This window comes from Podarcis muralis, chromosome 6, assembly GCF_964188315.1.
Source record: "Podarcis muralis chromosome 6, rPodMur119.hap1.1, whole genome shotgun sequence".
Taxonomy (NCBI): Eukaryota; Metazoa; Chordata; class Lepidosauria; order Squamata; family Lacertidae; genus Podarcis; species Podarcis muralis.
Window position 1 is genome coordinate 65,473,975 of NC_135660.1, and position 21,177 is coordinate 65,495,151.

The 21,177-nt window shown below is 41.5% G+C and overlaps 1 protein-coding gene across 2 annotated transcripts; it reads left to right on the forward strand.

The window, feature by feature from the left end:
* The first annotated feature begins 2,740 nt into the window (after positions 1 to 2,740).
* Positions 2,741 to 20,810, forward strand: ATAD1 (ATPase family AAA domain containing 1). Of its 2 annotated transcripts, none has more exons than XM_077930485.1 (10): positions 2,741 to 2,891; positions 6,842 to 7,017; positions 8,824 to 8,922; positions 9,492 to 9,612; positions 10,726 to 10,926; positions 12,111 to 12,217; positions 14,321 to 14,410; positions 14,888 to 14,938; positions 15,257 to 15,390; positions 16,323 to 20,810. In XM_077930485.1, the coding sequence occupies exons 2-10, from the start codon at positions 6,856 to 6,858 to the stop codon at positions 16,441 to 16,443; spliced, it is 1,086 nt and encodes a 361-aa protein (XP_077786611.1). In that variant the 5' UTR covers positions 2,741 to 2,891; positions 6,842 to 6,855; the 3' UTR covers positions 16,444 to 20,810. The 2 variants fall into 2 exon arrangements, with proteins under 2 accessions (XP_077786611.1, XP_077786610.1); XM_077930484.1 differs by lacking the exon at positions 2,741 to 2,891 and adding an exon at positions 3,113 to 3,133.
* The last annotated feature ends 367 nt before the right edge of the window (positions 20,811 to 21,177 follow it).

Genomic DNA, 21,177 nt, shown 5'->3' on the forward strand with positions numbered 1-21,177 from the left:
TGGCTTCCTTCTTCTAACTAACCACAAGCTGGGGTCCCACCCATTTGCTGTCTCACATAGAGCGGCTTTCCTTTGTTTCTTTTAATGGCCCATCACCCAGTATATCACCTTAACACAGGAAGCTAGCCTGGGTTATATTTTAACACTTGTTGGATCTTGCATACAGCCTACTTTCTCTACCCCAAACTCAAAACAATATGCATATCCCCCCTCATCTAATTTGTTTGTGACACCTCAGACTCCTTACATTAAGACAAGAATGAGGTGACTGAAAGTAGATTTTGATGGTGGGGTACCATGAGAATCAGGACTAAGTTAGGCAAGCTCAATGAAAACAGATTTCTCTATAATATCTTATTCTGATGGGTAGTTGTAATCTTTCCTTAAGATATATTTAAGGTAGGCTACAATATTGCCAGGTAGAGTCTAGTTCACAGTAGAACAACTACAAATACAAATGTCCATATATTTGCATATATAAACATGCAGCAAATGGTGTGGACCTCTTGTAGAAAATCTATTTTTTCTCTCATGATTGTGGAGAAATGGTGGGAAACGTTCACGAAACCCAATCCATGTCATTAGTCCTTATAATTTCATTCATTATTGGGCCCCACACTGTTAAAAATACAATTCCATTTTGGAACGTTGTGCCTGTGCAATATACTGTGTAATTAAGGTCATCCAACATGTTTGCTGGAACTGTGATATTTTGAAAGCAAACCAACTGTAAAATAGGGATTTCTGGAATCACATAGCACTCACCCTGGGTGACATCTTTGTATCATGTACACTGTCAGGGTGAGAGACCACGAAAGCTTAAAAGGAATGAATTACTTCCTTTTAGAGACCAGTTGGTAAAGTATTGGTATTGCTCCTGGGAAATTTTGACCTAATCTCATTTCAGACAATGACTCATTTAGATAAGTCACTTTCAACCTCAGTTCCTTAATTTGGGTGGGGATTTGTAACATTAGCCAACCTCACCAAATTGGGGTTTTTTTCTCAGGGCAAGCAATAAAATAATGTAACACTCTTCATAGTAGAATCCTAGGCATGATTACTCAGGAGTAAGTTCCAACATGTCCAAAGGAATTTAAGGTTGCAATCCTGTGTACACTTATCTGAGAGTAATCTCCACAGACACAACAGGACTTCTGAGAAAACATACAAACAACTGCAGCCTTAGATTGTAGTGTGCATGTACAGGATCACACCCTTATCCTATTAAAAATATAAATACTTTCTGATAATTAGCATTTAACTAGAGTTCAACTCAGTAGCCATACAGTTCCTACGCAATCAGATCCCGTGCCTCGTTCTAAAATACCCTCATTCCATTCAATTTATCACCTGACCTGTATTTATTAAGAATATCCCACTGAAATCTAGAGGATGTAGAAATGAACTAAGAACACCAAACCCACCCCAATAATCTACTTTTAAAATCTGACCAAACTCTAAAAGAAAATGTTTTTTTAAATAATAAGAACAAATTGTTTGTTTAATAAAAGGCAGAGTAGAAAATATGTGTGGGTTACGTGGGGTTGCCACAGGTCCCCACCATAATGCCAATGATTCCCATCAGCTGCCTGAAAGAGACCGCTTTTCACAACTTGGAAGTACAGTGAAAGTAAGATCTTCACCTGCTGAATTCTGCTTGTCGGTGCCAGTGTGGTGATGTAGTGGTTACAGACAAGGTCTGGTTAGAAGACTAAGGATTGAAGCAACCCAGGTATCATCCCAAATTCAGCCACGAAGCCACTGTATCGTGAGAATGAAACGAGGGAGAGAAGGGGGAACCATTTGGGAAGCCTCGACCTCCTTGGAGGAAAGTCGGGATGAAAATGATTTTTTGATTTTTTTTTTTTTAATGCACGCTCAGGAAGTTGCTACAGGGGAAACACCCGCCAACTTTCATATCAGTTGTGCTGCCATTAATTCCTCCCAAAAACGAGTACCGCGCAGGACTGCAGTTCATTTAATCCTCCAGAACGCTGCGATGTACTGACAAGTAAGCAAGGACAGGAAGGGGCTCCGCATGGGAGCCAGTCCCATGATGCTTAGGACTCAATAAATATATTTGGGATTGTGCTGCCTTTGCATCCGAAGAGACAGTCCTGTATAGGGAAGCCTTTTAACGCGTAATGTTTATTTATATATAGGTATAAATTTATGCAGGTTTTGGTGTCCTCGGGTATCTTCCCGTGTAAAAGTTGGGGTGTCTAGGCGACGTTTCGACGAGGTCTCACTCGTCATCTTCAGGCTGGTGCTTTCGGCTTCTTGTTACTGGAACAGAGCAGGATCTCAGTGTTTGAGTTCCTATAAATACTGTTGAGGAGGTTCTGGGCAGAGAGGAAGTTCCCAGGCTAGTGTGCCTTTTCTTCTTTTGTTCCTTAATTGCTTGAGGGATATCTTGAGTGGTTTCTTGAGTGATATCCTGAGTACCCATTTATATATATATGTATGTGTATGTATGTATACATACACACACACACTCTTTGCAAAGCCGCCCAGAGTGGCTGGGGGCGACCCAGTCAGATGGGCCCCGGGTACCAATAATAAAATCATCATTATTATTATTAGCCTGGGCTCTTGACTTCCTGCCTCAAGAATGCGCGTCCCCACCCCGCAGCGCGAGCAGGGGAAGTCCTAGTAACGAAACCACGCCCATTCGCCGTTGCCACAGCGGCAGCTCTTCCCCCTTCCGTCTCGAGCGGAACCTTTGCGACGAGGCTCCGGGGCAGAAGCGGAGGGAATTCGCAGGCGGCCCTGGCGCAGGCGGGGAAAGAGGCGAGGCCTACAAGGCACTGGCGGCTGCTGCTGCTTCTGTTGGTGCCGCTGGAAGCCGCTTCCTTTCTCGTCGCTGGCTGGCTGGCTGGCCGGTCGGGGTGAGTGTCCCTCGTGCTGCAAGCCCAGTCCCCTTTGAGGGCATCGCGCCCTGTTCTTCCTTTGTCCCGGCGCCGAGGAGGAGGAGGCGCTGCAAGGGGAAAGGAAGCGGGGCGGGAAGGTCACCGCGAGGGAGCCCGGCGGCGGTGGCCGCTCCTTTCGCTTTCGTATTCCTTCACGGGCTCGTCTGGACCGTGTAAAGCGCCTTCCTGTGCAACCTCTTTCGAGAGGCCTCAGACCCTGGGTGACTTGGGGGGGCGGGGAAGGCGAGTCTCTATGATTATTAATATATTGTGTCCTCCCCCCTTGCCTTCCCTTTTGTGCGCTTGCCAGGCTCAAAGCCCACCCACCCCGCTTTAAGGTCAGTCTCTCTCCTCCCGCTGACCCAAGGTCATCCCAGGCATTGGTTTCTCCATTTCCTCCCTCCGCATCCCTCCACAAAAGCTGCCTGTACGGGTGTCGTTAATACCGCTCAGAGCACTTGGCATCTATGCATTGCTTTGCGTGCCCTCCAGAAAGTTTGGGCTACAACTCCTACCCTCCCTGACCATTGGCCATGCAGGCTGGAGGGGGGGGGTAAGGCGTCCCTGCTGGTAAACGGGCTCCAAGCTTTTATGGGGATTTATATACAGATAGCAACACCTTAAACTGGGCCCGGTAGCCAAATTGGCAACCAGTGCAGGTTTCTGAGGAGAGGTGTTGTATGCATGCATGCATGCATGCATGGTCTCATTCCTTTCAGCAATCCTGCTGCAGCATTTTGCAGTCATAGAAGCTTCTGGTCCAAGCACGAGGGACGTCCCGTATAGAGTGCATTGCAGTAATCCAGGCTTGAAGTAGCTAATACAAGAACTACTGTGGTGGTAGTTTACCAGTTGCAGCTAGTAAAAGGTCTTCTAGCCACCAAGGGCTCATTCACACTTCTGCTTGTTCTCTGCTTTCTAGGCACAGGTTCAAGTTGTTTTGCCTTTGCCATGCTGCTTCCTCTCTGTGGAACACGCTGCCAATGGAAATTCAGTGGGCGCCTTTTGTAACAACTTTTAAATGCCTGCTGAAAACTTTTCTATTCTGTCAGGCCTATGCAGGCAATTAAGAGTACATCCCCCATAATTGTCTACTGAAGTTTGTTTTTAATTATTTTCCTTTTTTATTATTTTACTGTATGGTTTAACATTTTTATATTGTTGTAAACCACTGTGATATTTCTATGATACAATGGTATATATATATATTTTTAACAAATAGCACTCCCTGCCTTGCTTCTCTGAGTTTCCAAATAGTTGTCCAAGGCTGCAGTCCTAACTCCCATTTACCTGGAATAAGTCCCATAGAATTCAGCAGGACTTCTGAGTAGATATGGTTAGAATTGTGCTACAAATGTTGTAACGTGCTGTTCATCACTTCAGCTTCTCACTGAAGTTGGAGCTATCACAACGCAGGTTAATAGTACTGTGGTCCTGGTTCTTTTAATTCAGCTTTTTAAAGAAACTCAGAAAGCAGGTAGAGAATGTCATACAATGCCTATGCACTTGGCACATCTTAGCTAAGTAGCTTGGCAGCATAGGACGCTGGTGATATGTGAGGTCTGTCACATTCTTGATGAATCCAATTTTTGCGACTCTGAGCGGGCAACAAGAATTGTGACTACAATGCACCTGACAGGCCACAACTTATTAATAATATCCTGTATATGGCTTGAGGGCTTCAGCTTTTGGCTGTATGTGGCATACTAGCTATGGATACTTGACCACTACCTGGCAGATAAATAGTACCTCTTGTAGTCTACTGGCCTTACATTTGATTTGTATTTGCTTCTATGTAAATGTTCCTATTTTAGAAAAGAGAAGACTTAAGAGTGGCAAACTTAAATGTAACTCTTTAAGTCAATATATAATATTGAGTGATGTACAGTGGTACCTCGCAAGACGAATGCCTCGCAAGACGGAAAATTCGCAAGACGAAAGGGTTTTTGGTTTTTTGAGTTGCTTCGCAAGACAGAAACGTCTTGCAAGTTTGTTTCCTTTTTCTTAAAACCGTTAATACAGTTGCGACTTGACTTCGAGGAGCAACTCATAGCACGCGGTGTGGTAGCCTTTTTTGAGGTTTTTGAAGACTTTGGTGATTTTTGAAGCTTTTCCAAAACTTTTCCGAAACCATGCTTCGCAAGACGAAAAAAATCGCAAGACGAAAAAAATCGCGGAACGAATTAATATCGTCTTGCGAGGCACCACTGTAATTGGCTCAACTTTAATGAAACTACAGTATTCTCCTTTTCACTGAAGAGCTAGGAGAGGCAATTAGTTGTTTGTTGACATTCCCATTATGTTATGGACAAACATTTAGAGCTAAGTTAACTCAGTTGTTTTGAATGTAAGACGAAACACTGAGATAATGTAAATTTCCTTCTGTCTTCTCAAATATCCTTGTTGTGGGCTTTGGTCTCTTCGGGGGGGGGGGGACATTTTCCACTGAAAAAGCTATTTTTAGTACCAGAAGTTCTGCTTATAGTAAATTAAGCACTGTTGAAAGGGGGGGGAAATGACGCATGTTATGAGAAAAAGATAAAAAGGTTGTGTTTAGTTGACACAAAATCTCAGTTTGAATTAAGATTAGGAAATATGTTTGTGCATCAGGATTCAGTCTCTGTATGGAATTGCTTTGCATTAGTTCAGAATGCAAAATTATCAGTCTTGTTGCTTGCAGGGAGGGAAGGGGGACCATAGAGCAGGGTATGAAGTAAAGTGACAATAGATGAATAATTCTGATCAATAAGTACTTGTAAGAAATGCAGGCATAATATATCCACAGGGCAAATAATCAATTTGACCCAAATACCAAGTTGATTGCCGTGTGCCTCTCTCCACTTATCCTCTTCCGTTGCAGTAGTCTCTAGGTTGGCCTATGGCTTGAAGCCATTGAATTTGATGTGTTTTAATTGCAATCATTAGTTGGAGCATAAGCTGTATGGAAGCAGAGTGGAAAGTGAGAACAGTTGCTCTTAATAGGTGCCTTCTTTGTTTTTCTTGGTCTTCAGCTCCTTCCATGTATGTGAGATTTGGTTGGAACTCCATCCACGTTGTATGACTTTTTTGTACTGCCTCTGTCCCATCAGTGGTGTAGTACATTTTTGTATCAATATCATATATGAAGGTAATGCATTCTCATGTTTTATCTGGAGGATCCATTCTAAGGGCAATGCCCACAGGTCCCCAAAATTATGTAGTTCTGGGGCCATGTATCAGATCTGGCTCCTGATACACAACCACTGATGCACGAGTCCTTTTGGACCCAGAAAAGTGTAGAACAAGGGGCGAAGCAGGCTTATGCACGCTCGGCCAAGACATGCAGGGGCCAGGAATGGAATCCTCATGCAAATTAGTTGCCATCTCTATTTGTAAAGGCAGTAGTAGAAAGCCGCATTTTCACAGTGCAAGGCCTATGAATTCAGGTGATGTTTGCAGTTTGCAATTCCCTCTAGTATCCAGAACTTAGCAGCTGTAATTCTTGCTTGGTGCGTCTAAGGCTGAGGACATTCTGCAGGCTTCATACAGTGGTACCTCGTTTTGAGTCTGCCGCATCTAGTGTCCATTTTGTTGAACATCCGCAGCAAACCCGGAAGTACCGGAACGGGTTACTTCCGGGTTTGCTGCATGCGCAGAAGCGCAAACCGTTCCGTGTGCATGCACAGAGCGGCTCTTTGCCGTGTGTCCTTTTCGTCTAGTGTCCGGGGCTCCAGAACGGATCCTGGTCGCAAAACAAGGTACGACTTTAGTGGTATAGACTGTTTTTAAATATTGTTTATCTTAAGTTGGGAACAGTGCTTCAGATGACTGCAGTTCATTGATAGCAAGTAGGAGTAAAGACACATGAGCTGGACACGTCAATAGTCTTGCCAGTTAAACACAATATGAAGACACCCTTTTATAAGAACTTTCTCTTTCTTTTGTTGTAGGTGAAACAAGCAAAATGGTACATGCAGAGGCCTTCTCTCGTCCTCTTAGTCGGAATGAAGTTGTAGGTTTAATTTTCCGATTGACAATATTTGGTGCTGTGACCTATTTTACTATTAAGTGGATGGTAGATGCAATTGATCCAACAAGGAAGCAAAAAGTAGAAGCTCAGAAACAGGTAGGAGCATATAATAAAATATTTCTTCCTAAATATCAATGATTCAGAATGTACATTTTGGAACATAAAAGCTTATGAATGGGAAGGCCAAGTGCTCAAGGAGTTTTTCCAAATAAGGTTATTATTGTTGTCATTAATGGCTGCTAATATTTAGACTGGGAGTGAGGAACTGAATCTGGCCAATGGTGGGCCATTTTTAGGGGAGGTACGAACTAGTCAATCATCTGATGTCACTGGTGTTAGGTGACCAATTTTCCTATGTGCTGTAGTGAATTAAGCCACGCTAGAAAGGAAAATCCAAGCCCAAACAAACAGGGCTTTAAAGTGACTGCCAGTGTTACGCTCCAGTTCTTGCTAGATCTCACAAAGCTTGAAGTCAGCACCTGTCAGCTGAGAGGTTTGGAGCCTGGACCTACTCTCACCTGTCACATCCCCGGCCTAGGATTTTTTAAAGGAAGAGGGTAAGCAGTAAGGCACTTGCCTGCTTTCCAGCTTGACTTTCATGGGGCATTTCCTCAAATTTGCCCTTAGCAAGTGGTGGCAAAGCATTCAGCTCCCCTCCCCTTTACCAGGACAGTCAAGCCCCTTTTTGCTATGCCCGCTGCTCAGCATGGTCTGAGACGCAAGAGCACATTTGATTTGCTTCCCCCCTTCAAGCTTCTGGAAAGTACTTGCTACATTTTTTGGATTTGCATCACTAAAGACGGAAGAAGGAAGGAAAAGCAGAAGCCAATTTTACAGGCACACAGTGCCTTTGCTAGAAGCCTGATGTGCTTTCCCATGAATCACTTCCCTCTTTTTCTGATCCACACACAAAAAATCACGAACCTGCATACACACACCATCTAACTGATAAAAAATCAGCTGAGGAGCAGGAAGAGGTGTGTGCACATTCACCTGTAAGTGTGAAGTGGCTTCACCCACCAAGGACGTGTGGCCGACAGCCAACTAGCCATGAGTGAGTGAAGCCCTAGGGCTATAAATGGTTCTCGGCTCCTGGGCTAGTTAGAAATATAGGAAGAGGAGTCAGACCTTTGATCCATCTATCTTAGCATTGTGTGCTGACTGGCAGTGTCCTTTCATACAGGAGTCTTCCCAGTCCTACCTGGAGATACCAGGGATTGAACCCAGGACATTCTTCACACAAAGCCCTTGCTCTGCCACTGTGCTATATCCCTTCCCCAAGCGTTGATTTACGTCTGCCCTGCATCAGTTGGTCTTCTTATGTGGGTGTTGCATTGTTCCTTTTTTGAAACCACAGGTGTGTGTTTTTTTGCTGAGGAAATATTATTTCCCCCAATAGTGTATGTTGCTGTCTTAATTCCTGCATGAAAGTCAGCTGAGTTTTTTGTCACAGCATCTCCCTCGAATATTGTTCGTAAACAGGGCAAAGGAAATTTGCATCAAAGCTGTTCCCCCCCCTTCCCCCCTCCTGCCCCAGTCTGTTATGTTTTGATAGGATGTTGTGCTGCTGCCTTACTCTAACAGTAGTAAAATGCAATTGGGGCTTGCCTTCATTTATCACAGAGGAAGACCCTGAGACAGTGGCCTCGTTCTGTTTACTTAACCTGTTGAACAATTATCAAATACAGAGGAGTCACATTTTAACTAAAAGGGGTGGGGGTGAAGTCACGCTACATTCAAACAGGTGAAAAATTTGACGGTTCTGTGTAAAGATCTTCAAATTTCAATTCTTTGGCTGTCCGTGTTTTCAAGTAACAACACACCTCCAAATTATTAACTTTAAAAAGTGAACAGTGTAATGTTACTGAATGTTAACTTATTTTTTAAATAAACTCTTTATAGGCAGAAAAGTTAATGAAGCAAATAGGCGTGAAAAATGTGAAGCTTACGGAGTATGAAATGAGCATTGCTGCACATCTCGTAGACCCTCTTAGCATGCACGTAAGCATCTCTCTTTCTCACTTTTTCTTATTCATTTAGAAAAATGGTGCTTCGGGGAGACAGTAAAGTGTAATATTTGGGATAAAACTTCGTAAAATGCAGCTGCTGTTACTCATGCAGGGATTACACGCTAATAAATTAAGAGTCTTCCTAACTTAGGAAACTTCCAAGTGCGCCTGACTGTTTTCTAGCAGGAAATCATTTTCTATATTTTCCAGAACAGGAAGTGGGCCAGGAGACTTTACTTCAGGGCCAACTTTAATCTGCTTTGCATATCACAAAACTAATTATAATTGCAGTCAGATCTGTACAATACAGATAATGTGATCCTATTCATGTTTATTCAGAAGTAAGCCACACTTAATTCAATGAGATGATTTAGGATTGCATCTTAAATTGACTTAAAACATGATAATCAAAAAAGTAATACCACAAATCTTACTGTGGCTCCACTCTTATCTGCTATATCTGAATACACACAATTATAGATAGCCATAAACTTCTTTAGCTGAGAATGTGACTGTTTTCTTACTTGATGACGACTCTTTAATATTGTATTTGTGCCTCAGGTAACATGGAATGACATTGCAGGTTTAGACGAAGTTATTACAGACCTGAAGGACACAGTAATTTTGCCAATCAGGAAGAAACATCTGTTTCAGAACTCCAGACTCTTACAGCCACCAAAAGGTAGGTATGGAGAGGTCATAGAGGATGTTTTCTTGAAACTGGCCATGCTAGATTTCAGCTGCATTCAGACACTTATATCTCATCTTAATAAACGGAGGCATGAACAAGCCTTTTCAAGCACACACACAGAGCCCATTTTCAGAGCAAGTGAGAAAATGAATCAGGAAGTCTTCTCTTAGCTACAATTTTCTTTCTTCCGAACCAGGAATCTGGTTAATAGCTTTGGCATGAGCCATGATTACCAAGCCATTATTATGATTAACACTTACACTGATTGTACATATACATTGTACTGATTGTACAATGGATCTAGTAATCCAATAGACATACAAAAGGAAAAAGAAGGGGAAGAGAAGAGGAAAGCAAGCACTAGAGCAGCCGCTCTTTCACTGACCGGTGGAGTGATTGTCCTGCCCCTTGCCATCTTATTCTTCCGGAGAGGCAGGGGCTAAGATTTCAAATACTCAATTAGTAGTAATCAAAAGGTTTAAAAGATGTTTCCTTAACAAAAAGCAAGAACCCTTTATGTTGAGAGTTGCAGAACCTGTATTTCTCCAGGTGTTGCTAGACTACATTTCCCATCACCCCATGCTGGCTTGAGCTGATGAGAGTTCCAGTGTAGCAATATCTGGAGAGTCGCAGGATCCTCTATTACTCTATGTGAACAGAAGAATGCAGATTGAAACGTTACGACCATTTCCTATGAATATTGGCGAAACTAAGGCACAAGGCTGTGTGTATTTACATGAGAGCAACTTCCGGTAAACTCGGTGGAATTTATTTCCAAATACACCTTTCAATGCTAAGCTGTATGGAACCAGTACTCTTTAACTTTCAGCTGAACAGATCTTAGTGACAGTTTATGCCTCTGATGCTCCCTTTCTCTTCCATTGAGATCACTTTTGTTTTTAACAGAAAGATTGTAGCCTGAACAAAGTAACATGTTCAGGATTCATTGGGTATGGGAGCCATATATGAATGGCGGTGCAAATCTTGAGTATCCAAAGGCACTTAGGAGCAATCTTATTAATAGCAAATGTGACTCCGTTGGTGTTCATGCTGTGTCTGTCAAACGAAGCGACAATAAAATGTTAACAATGTGTTGCTTTTTAGGAGTACTTCTCTACGGCCCTCCAGGCTGTGGTAAAACCTTGATTGCCAAAGCTACAGCAAAGGAAGCAGGTTGCCGATTTATTAATCTTCAACCCTCAACACTGACAGACAAATGGTATGGGGAGTCTCAGAAGCTGGCTGCAGCTGTTTTTTCTCTTGCTATGAAGCTTCAACCTTCCATCATCTTTATTGATGAAATAGGTAAAATACGTACTTTCTGTATGTAGTCATAGGAAAATATAATTGCATTGAAGTTTTAAAAATGAAATGAATCTCATCAAGTATGCATGCCTTATTTGGCAAAATATCAATGTTAAGAAGGCAGTCACTCTGAAAATAAGGAAATGCTTGATAGCACAAGTTTAACTTGGTTGTAGCCAAAGATCTATATTGCTAATGCCAAATATATGTGTACTCAATATCTGGTGTTTACTACAGGAAGAAATGAAAAATGCTTTCATTTGGATGTAGATATTGATGATGTAACAGAGTTATCTCACCCACTTCAACCTTCATTTACATTCACTATGAAACTCCAAATTTCAAAAGTAATGTACAAATTAAACCTCTTTAAATTTTTGCATATTTTAATTGTTTAGCTCTTAATTTATTATTTACATATTGTCAATTTGGCTATTCCAGGAGCTGAACAGTTAAAATATGGTGGGGGAAAATTAAAGTAACGTATGCCTAATGTTGCGCTTAGGTGTGAATATTATATGTTGTATGCCACTTAATTCTTACAAGAGTGAGGCAGGAGGCATACTAGAGGGGGGAGAATTCTGGACCAAGCATATACTATTTATTTGCCCAGAAGAAATCAACAATAGTTTGTGTTAATCGGTTTAGCAGTTCTGTACATTTGCATACTTCATTCTGTGTTGAACTTGCACTTATTCATTCACTTTTTAAAATAGTAGTTGTGTGTTGGCAGATGAATGTATTGTTTAGGGGAAATGGTTGGAGGTGATGCTATTAAGTAGATATGACAGATTCTTCTTTTTTATGATGGCACATCCAGTTCTCTGAGAGACTAATCCTTTTCATCTAGCAAAATGAACAGCATTAAGTGAGGCAGCTTGTATTGCAGGATCTGAACAAAATCCACTTAGTTCGACATTCCTTGCAATCTTCTCTCCATTCTTCCCATATCACAATCAGAAGTAGTTTACTCTGTGGCAAGAGAGGAACTGTGGGCTTCTTGCTTGCGAAACACCAGCCAAGGCGCCCACCTTAAGTATATAGAACTAGTTGTATGATTTCTGGGAATCTTCTAGTGTTATGTAGTTGGTGCATGTTTCTTCAATAATGTTCAATACAATAGGGTAATAAGATAAAATAGCCATGTGCATAAGCTTTAATTCAAACACTCTCTTAAAATTCAGATTCCTTTCTACGAAGTCGTTCAAGTTCTGATCATGAAGCCACAGCTATGATGAAAGCCCAGTTCATGAGTCTCTGGGATGGCCTGGACACCGACTATAACTGCCAAGTAAGTAATAATTTTTAAGAGAAAAGGGCAGAAATTTATATGCATAAAAAGGCCAGGACAATTTAAATGCTAAAGAGCAAGGAAATGCAAAATCCATCCGTTTCTGCTAACTGCAGCTAAACTAGTATTTTATTTTACCCCTTTGCCGTTCTTTGAGCTCTCTTTAACTTGAGATCAAGGAATTAACACCAGGGTTCACTTTCCCATGTGGAGGTTTTAAAAGGTTGGACAGGAATGCCCCTCTCAAGGCAGCTGCACAAGGCAGGCTCCTGGGACTTTGGCTTCAGTGTTCTGTAGACGGCCACCGATCTTTCCTGAGATGATTGTCATATTGGGTATTTACCGTATTTTTTGCACCATAACACTCACTTTTTTTCCTCCTAGAAAGTAAGGGGAAATGTCTGTGGGTGTTATGGAGCGAATGCCTGCGGGTGGTGGTGGGGATCTGCTGCAGTTGTGAGCAGAGGATCCATGGTTCCCCTTCCTTCCCTCCTCCGTGGTTACAAAGCATGGATCCACATGGATCCTCAGGATTTTTGCATTGGGCTACTCCAAATTCACTGTCAGATCACATGTCTGTGGCCACAGCATGAACCACAAAAATCATATATCCACTATTTCGTTTAGAATGTTTTTTTCTTGTTTTCCTCCTCTAAAAACTACGTGCGTGTTATGGTCTGGTGCGTGTTATAGAGCGAAAAATACGGTAATTGGATTCACTCTAACTTGGCTTGGTTGTGTGTGTAAGGAAGCCTTGCCTTATTCAGGAAAAGAGTAGATGACTCTGGCAGTTGAGATCTGTATCTCTGAAGCATCTCAGATTAAGAAACTTGAGGTGGTGATCTCATAACCACAGAATTTTGTGGTTGCCGCCACAGAGATCAGAGAGGGACAAGGCCTCAAGTCAACTTTGCAGGAGGGAAATTGGCGTGCAAGTTACAGATAAAGCCTCTCTGTCCAATATAGGCTTACAATAGGAAGCCTCCAAAATTTCAATGAGATCTCATATGCTCAGAGGCTCTGGTGATATCTTTGGCTCCCACTACTAATGACTAGTGTTGTCCTGTTGGCAGGCCAGTACCTCACTTTCTCCTCTGCATAAAGGGGAATTCTTTTGGCATGGTTTGTCTTTTCAACTCTAGAGGGCAGTCTCTCTCTCTCTCTTTCTCTCCCTCTCAGAGGAAATACAGCAATATTTCGAAGCAGGGCTCCTTTACACATTGCATTTTTCTCTGTATAGGGTTGTCTGTGGCACAAATGTGTGTTTGTCTCATTGTGGGTGTTGTACAAAAAGTGATGATGCTTGGAACAGATCTAAGCCAGTGGCATTTGCAGGGCAAGGGTACAAGACTGAGAAAGCAGTATTTGAGGATGAATGTCGAACTAAATGAATTAAAAAGAAACCCCCACTCCACAAAAAGTCTCACTATTTATGCTTGGTCAAGTTCATTTAGTTTGGGAAATGGTTGCTGGGAGACACATAACCTAGAATCGTTAAATATTACTTTGCATCAGTTGTAGATGGTGAACATCAGAACTTTCCCCCATTTGATCTGATACTGTTTTATATCTCTGAAACCACATGCAACTTTGAAAATGTGACAATTGACTCCAGATACCAGTTTTGTTACTAACATATAACTTTTGGGGTGGAAGGCTTCTAAGACTATTCCCCAGCAATTTATTGATGGCATCTTTAATCAGCCTGTTTCCTCAGGTTTTTGAGACTGACCTATTTTGCTTCATATTGGGCAGTAGAGCTTTTTAAACCAATTACACCAAAGCACTTTAGTACTTGAGGAGAATTTTGGAATATATTATGGAACATACTGCTTCATAAAGTACATTGAGCTGAGCCAAACCTTTCAGAATCTCGATTGTCATGCCAAAATTTGCATCTTCAGCTGTGGTGAACTTTTTTTGTCTTTCGAAACAGGAAGCGTATCTCTACTTTTCACCCAAATCCTGGGCACTAATCACTTTTGGTTTTAAATACTCGTGGGAGCTATATATTCCCTGAGCTTGTCTGGCCTGTATTGACTTCTGATTCATCTTGCAACAAAAAACCTTTCTGCTCTTCCTTCGTTTTTTGACTTCTTTTAGGTGATAGTGATGGGAGCTACCAATCGCCCTCAGGATCTTGACTCAGCTATTATGAGAAGAATGCCCACACGATTTCATGTCAATCAACCTGTAAGTCATAGAAGATTCACAGCCGTGAATTGTATAGCCTGACTCCTCAGTTATCTGTTGACCATTATTATTTATTATTTATAGCTACTTTTCTGACCAAAGGATCCCTAAGACAGTATACAATATACTGATAAAAATGTAATACAATTGAGTAGTTAAAAAAAGTTTAAAGTTCCTTTCCCTGGTGTTTATTGTCCCAGCCAGTCCTAGTTCTTCTTTGAAGAGGGAAGGGAACTTTGGGCGCTGCTAATGGGGGGAGAGTAAAACCCTATTGCTTCAAGGGGTAGTCTTCACTTACTTTTGAAGATTGTGAATACATTACCACTCTGCTGTCCTTCTGTAGGCCCAGTGACACGAATGGGAATTGCACAAACGTGATGCCGTGCCATTACAGCACACCGATTTCTGTTTATCCAAAATCAGTGAGAATGCTGCCACCCTGTTCTTTGTAACAAATGTTTTGTTCTCAATTTCAAGGCACTGAAGCAGAGAGAGGCAATCTTGAAGCTGATTTTGAAGAATGAGAATGTAAGTCGGTTGTTTCTTAGGCAGCAGAACTTGGAATGGGTTGCATTATTGGAAGGGCTGTAGAATCTGTAATGGCTTCAGCCAGCTATTGCATCCCAGTCATGGTGCTTAATTTTCTCTAATGGATGCCAGTTAAGCTGAAAGGGCACAGCTTTCGCTGTGGATTGTGCCCATAGCCTTTTGTTGTTGTTGCTGCTGTTTGCTAAAGTCCATGTTGGAACAGATAACGTTTCTTAATCCTCCTTCAATCTGAACCGCTGTTAGAACTTGTTAAAATATTTTCAAGGCATTCATAGGCTGCTGCTTGTTTGCTGGTAGGTGGACAGGCGTGTCGATCTCCTTGAAGTTGCTAAGGAAACAGACGGGTTCTCAGGAAGCGACTTGAAGGAAATGTGCCGTGATGCCGCGCTGCTCTGCGTCAGGGAATATGTTAATTCAACATATGAAGACAGGTAACTTTTATTGAAACTACAGAGATTTTTAATATGATCTCTAACCCGGTGTCTTATCTTTAAAGCGGTTTTTTAAAAACAGAAATCATAGACTCATAGCATTGTAGAGTGGGAAGGGGGGGTACCAGGGGTCATCTAGGCCAACCCCCTGCAATGCAGGAATCTTTTGCACAGCTTGGGGCTCGAACCCATGATCCTGAGATTAAGAGCCTCGCGCTCTACCAGGATGTTGTATTGGAGAGTACAACTTCACATTTAGTTAAATGTACACAGAGTACAGGGACACGGCTGGCGCTGTGGGTTAAACCACAGAGCCTAGGGCTTGCCGATCAGAAGGTCGGGGGTTCAAATCCCCGTGACGGGGTGAGCTCCCGTTGCTCGGTCCCTGCTCCTGCCAACCTAGCAGTTCAAAAGCACGTCAAAGTGCAAGTAGATAAATAGGTACCGCTCTGGCGGGAAGGTAAACGGCGTTTCCGTGCACTGCTCTGGTTCGCCAGAAGCGGCTTAGTCATGCTGGCCACATGACCCGGAAGCTGTACGCCGGCTCCCTCGGCCAATAAAGCTAGATGAGCGCCGCAACCCCAGAGTCAGTCACGACTGGACCTAATGATCAGGGGTCCCTTTACCTTACACAGAGTACAACAAAAGTGGGAATGACATCCTTCCTATCCCTTCACTTTCCCTGGTGGGATCCGTGTGCATCTGAGGCAGGAACAGTGTGCACTTCTCTCTGCCTATGGGGAGCTGAATATTCACTAATTCCACATTGGACTTTACAGAGAAGTTCAAAGAACAGGGAGTGAGAGTCATTCAAAGCATTCACCTTTTATATGTACCGTGTTCTTTGTGTGTTTCCTTACTGAGGATTAAACTACCATACTTGTGTTGCACAGCATTTAAATCCTCTTTACTCTTTTTTGGGTTTTTTTTAGTAATGAAGAAGATGAAATTCGACCTGTGCAGCAGAGGGATCTGAACCGGGCAATTGAGAAGATGAGGAAGTCCAAGGATGCGACAAATCAGAGTGTTCTAATGCACGTTAGTTTAGATTAAGGCTAAGGAATGCCCTCACACGGTCTCATTTGGTGACTGTTTTTTGTCATTTAGATAGTGGAAATGAATTGGAAGCAGAAATATCCTTTGAATAAGTGTTGACAGAATTGTTTTTTTTATATGCAGATACCTTAAGTTATTGAAATCTGATAATATTGCAAAATTGGATATGGCCTCTGTAACAGATCATGACATGGGAGAATGTAGTCTAGCTCGAAAACAATGTCTCGCTTCATGGTTTCAGCCTTAAAAGCCTGTTGGTTGGTCAAGTATGGCTCATTGTTTCTTTGGGGAGGAGCAAACTCAGTTCATGTACATATATGTATGAGTGTGTGTATGATATGTATATATATATATATATATCCACACAGTTTTTATATATAGACATAATGTGTAGATAACTTGAATATGAAAAGCCTTCTCTCTCTTTTTTTTCTTTTCCCTCGTTCCCTTAAAAAAACCAACAACTCATTTTCAGGGTCAAACCAAGTCAGGGGATTAAAATATTTCAGTAAACATCTATTATTTGTGTAGTACCTTAATATGAAGGAAGAAAACCTGCTTCAGGAAAATAAATTTCTGGAACGCAGATAAATTTGACTTCTTCCATTTAACTTATGGTATCCACTGGTGCCAATCAGTTTAGGTAGAAAAAACATGAACCTTTTGATTTTATATGAATCCAATACTTTTTTTTTTTTTTATAACTTTTTTTATATGGTCACATGATAACCATTACAGAACATCAGTAACTGCATATTACCAAAATTTATTTTTCTATTTCTGAATTTCTGAACTTCAAAGACCTAGAGGGCTCCTATTGCTGAAGTTCCTTTATCACTGTAAGACTATATTGTCTCGCTTGCTGGTATCTATAAGTGGTCACAACATTATAACATTAAGTACAATGATCTTAAACATTTGCTTCATTTCTCCCCTACCTTTGCTCAATTGAGAAGCTTTCCATAGGTCTTCTGGTGGATAGAGGGAATGACATAACATTCAGATATTCTTCAGTAATGGTGAGGTGGCATTTCAGCATTAAGAGTAAAAAAAAATTCTCACCCTTAAAGCTGTTCAATGGTCATATGAATCCACACTAATCAAAGTAGCCAGTTACCCAAAACAGTCACAGCCTTCATGATCTTTTTTTTTTTTTTTTTTAGTAATTGAAATGAGTGTTGAAAAAGATGCGTAAAAAAACTGATGAAGGGAATGATTAATTCTAGACTTCCCTCAACTCATTTTATAACTTGATTATGGTTATTCTTGCAGGTGCTATTTTGGGCACAACCCGTTTATATAAAATGCAGAATGTTCCTGCATCTCAGCTCATAGGCTTGCATTTTCTTTCAAGGAAGGAAGTTAGCAAATGGTTTGTGGCTAAATGAAACCAAGTGCAGGGCAGGTTTCAGGTCAAGATCCAGAGGGGCTTGTGGGTTTATAACCTGTGTTTACATCACTTTTTCTCAGTTTTCTTCCCAGAAGGAGCCTGTAAGTAAATCCCCAGATCCGTTTTACTATTTGGGTTAGATTGAATAGGTATTTGAGGTTTTGCATGAAGCATTTCCTTCTTTAAGGGGAAATATCGCTGCAGTATGTGATTTCTTTTACTCTGTTTGCCTTTCAAAACCTCTCTCATCCAGTCCCAAAATGGTTATTGGGGACGATTTTGTGGAACAACTTCTAGAGGAAAATCCTGGTGCTTATTTATGTGCTCCTCTGGATTTCAGCCATTTTTTGTCTGAAATGTTGTTACTTGTTCTTGCAGCTAGTGTCTACCGATATATCTGTGTTACTGAATCCTTTTAAGAGTGGTTTATGTGAGCTGCTTTTGCAAAACTGAATCCTTGGACACTGGAGTGCATAGGTAGAATTATGACAAAAGTACTGCTTTGTACAGTCTGTCACCTGTCAGTTCCTTTTGATAATCATGAGTGTCTATATTTTGAGAGAGTGAATGGCATTTTTCTGTTCATGCCCTTCATTTAATTTTTCTGAATTTCATTAAAAGCACAGAATTCAAAATCAGTATAATTATCTGAGCACCTCATAGGCGTGCTGTTTCTTTCTACCATTTCCTATTGCTTGTGAATAAAAAGGTCACACAAATTGAGCTAAACCTCCAAATAATGAGTTCATATCAGAAAATTTGTGCCTTAAAAAAGAAAAAGAATTATGACCATTTCCTGCAAAAATAAGAAGTTGTCAGTGTATTGTTCCTGCTTGCATTCTACCTAATATGTTAATTTACACTTTTGTTAACTCAGGTGCAAAGCAGCCGCAACCCCAAATAATAGAAGGTGTGCCATTCAACAGGAAGGTTACCCCCCCCCCCAACAAAGTGAAAGGCTTTATTGAATCCCTTTTCCAGTTATTTACAATTGCCAATTTTCCTGGACGAAAATCAAATTTCGTTTGCAATTGCTAGGCTCCAAAGGTAGTAGCAGCTCAGGAAACTCAGCAGCGTCACTCTGCATGCACAGAAATACTAAGTGTGCATACAAGTCTCTTTGGATCCTGCTCAGTATTCCTGTGATTTCAAACAATAGAGCCTTTGAAACAAGAAACCTAGCTGTATCACTATATGTGATACATTATTTGGAAATTTCAAAGTGTTTGTGTCCTATGCTCCTCCCCCCTCTTCTCCCATAGTGCTTGTTTGCTGGGCATGATTTAGACTGGTTGAGGGCAGTAAACCATACGAAGATTTTAAATTACTAATGCAACATAAATTGGACCATTCTGCCATAATAATTCCCAGAACAATTCTTTGGGCATTTATCCTTCCAAATAATTCTTTTATACTTATATTTCTACCTGCTTTGTCACTGCATGTTCTGCACGTTTATCTCTTGTCTGCCAGTATGTTTCTAGGTTTCCAGCCAGTGACTTAATTCTTCACTATACATGCAGATTCTGAAGTTGCTATACTAAGTTGTTATTTGCAGCATCCTTCCCCACCCTCTCTCACTACATAGGATCAGGTTAAAATTTCTGGTTACTTCCTCAAAAAGGAGAGATGCCTCAGTCCAGCAGATGTCTGCCTGAGTTTTGGGCACTTCTCTCTCTCAGTTAAAAATCGGGCAAATCACATTTTCTCTGGATTGAAGTCTTTACTGTGATAACATTGTTTTATTTTTTATTGTTCCCTCAAATACCCCAGTAAACCCTAACAATGTTTTTTTTTTTTTTTGCCTTTTTGCTGAAACAACTGCCTTCACTGCAACCAAGCTATCTCTTCCTTACATTAATTTCAACTTAATGCTCAGCTCGTTTGCTCCACGTTTTTCAAGGCTCAGTCTTAAGCAGTATCCAGTCACTCATTCTGGAGAAGTCTTTGTGGAGCTTTTCAGCCCACTTGGGATTTTTGGTGGTTGTTGTTGGCAGTGGTGGAATTGTCAAGTTATGCTTCTTCATGGCTTACCCTACTTCTTGGAACACTGTAGATTGATTCAGCAACCTTTTTTTTTTTTGCACAGTGAAAGAACGTTTGAACACCTTTCCCCTGTACCATGCACTTAACATGTGAGGTTGGGGTTCATTGTGTGCACCTCTTAGAAAAGAGACAGAGAAAAGGTCAGGTGTACATGTCATGTACCATGTAGCTGTACATGGAGCTCCTGCCGTGTGTGAGTGAGTGTGTGTGTGTGTGGAGGAGGAGGGAAGGAGTCTATACTTGTTTCTCCAACACACAAAGATGTCTAAAGTGGACCTGCGAACAGTAGTTTTGTGGGTGGCCATTGCTTATCCTTCCTCGTTTTGAAAGCTGAAAAGTTGTCTTTCTTTTCACTATTTTCTCCCATTTGCTTGAGGAAGCTTTGCTTCGGTGAGTTACCATATTTTTCCGTCTGTAAGACACCCTCATATATAAGATTTAAGAAAATGGGGGATACATACGTGTATAAGACGGCCCCTATTTTTTTGACATTTGGGGGGGACCTAGTCTTATACACAGAAAAATACGGTACTTAACATATAAGCAACGAACAAAGTGCTTTGTCTCTAAGGCACACCTGCTCCTACCTGAATGCAAAGCAGAGTTCCTCGGGTCTCAGGAGAAAACAATACAGCTACTACCGTTAACCAAGAATTGTTATCTGTACGGTCCCAACCCCCAAATCCAAAAAAAAATATGTTGTGACAAATGAGACTGGCCTTGGCGCTGCTTAAATGGATGACGAAGCAATAAGCTTGATGATGATTGTAGCAAAACATTTGCAACTGTGCTTTTTTTCTGTGTGCTGCTGCAGCAAAAACATTTTCCACATGGTTTTTAGGATCAAGCAAAAGTACACGTATTAATGGTGAAATGTAAATGAGGGGAAAAGAAATAAAACTCTTATCTGGCCTCCTTTCGAAGTCCAGCTCTGTCTTTGTGTTCCGTTTCATTTCCCAAGAAGATTCTTCCGTTAGTGTGGTATGGGTCCAGTCCCCCCCCCCAAGTAAGAGGCAAACTGCACCCAAATGTAATGTTCATTTTGTAAAAGAAGCTGTGGGTGGCCTCGGGCGGAGGTGGGGGATAGAGGTCTACCCCTTTCTGTCTGCGTTGCTGTGAGCTCTGCTCCAGATCCCCCTGCTTGAGTTGCTGCTGTTAGTGTGTTCAGTCTTCAGCCTGCATGTTTCCCCTGCCATTGCAAAGGTGTAAAGTTGGTTGAACATAATAAGATTTTGCAGTGCAGCTTTATTCAGTAGTAAGCTTTTCCCTCAGTGACTAGCAAGACTAGAGCGGCA

Bases quoted from the DNA above. Each gene is read 5' to 3' on its own strand.
- ATAD1 (XM_077930485.1), top strand. From the start codon at position 6,856: ATGGTACATGCAGAGGCCTTCTCTCGTCCTCTTAGTCGGAATGAAGTT. The intron at 7,018-8,823 runs GTAGGAGCATAT...AACTCTTTATAG, and splicing joins AAGTAGAAGCTCAGAAACAG to GCAGAAAAGTTAATGAAGCA. The intron at 14,939-15,256 runs GTAAGTCGGTTG...GTTTGCTGGTAG, and splicing joins TGATTTTGAAGAATGAGAAT to GTGGACAGGCGTGTCGATCT.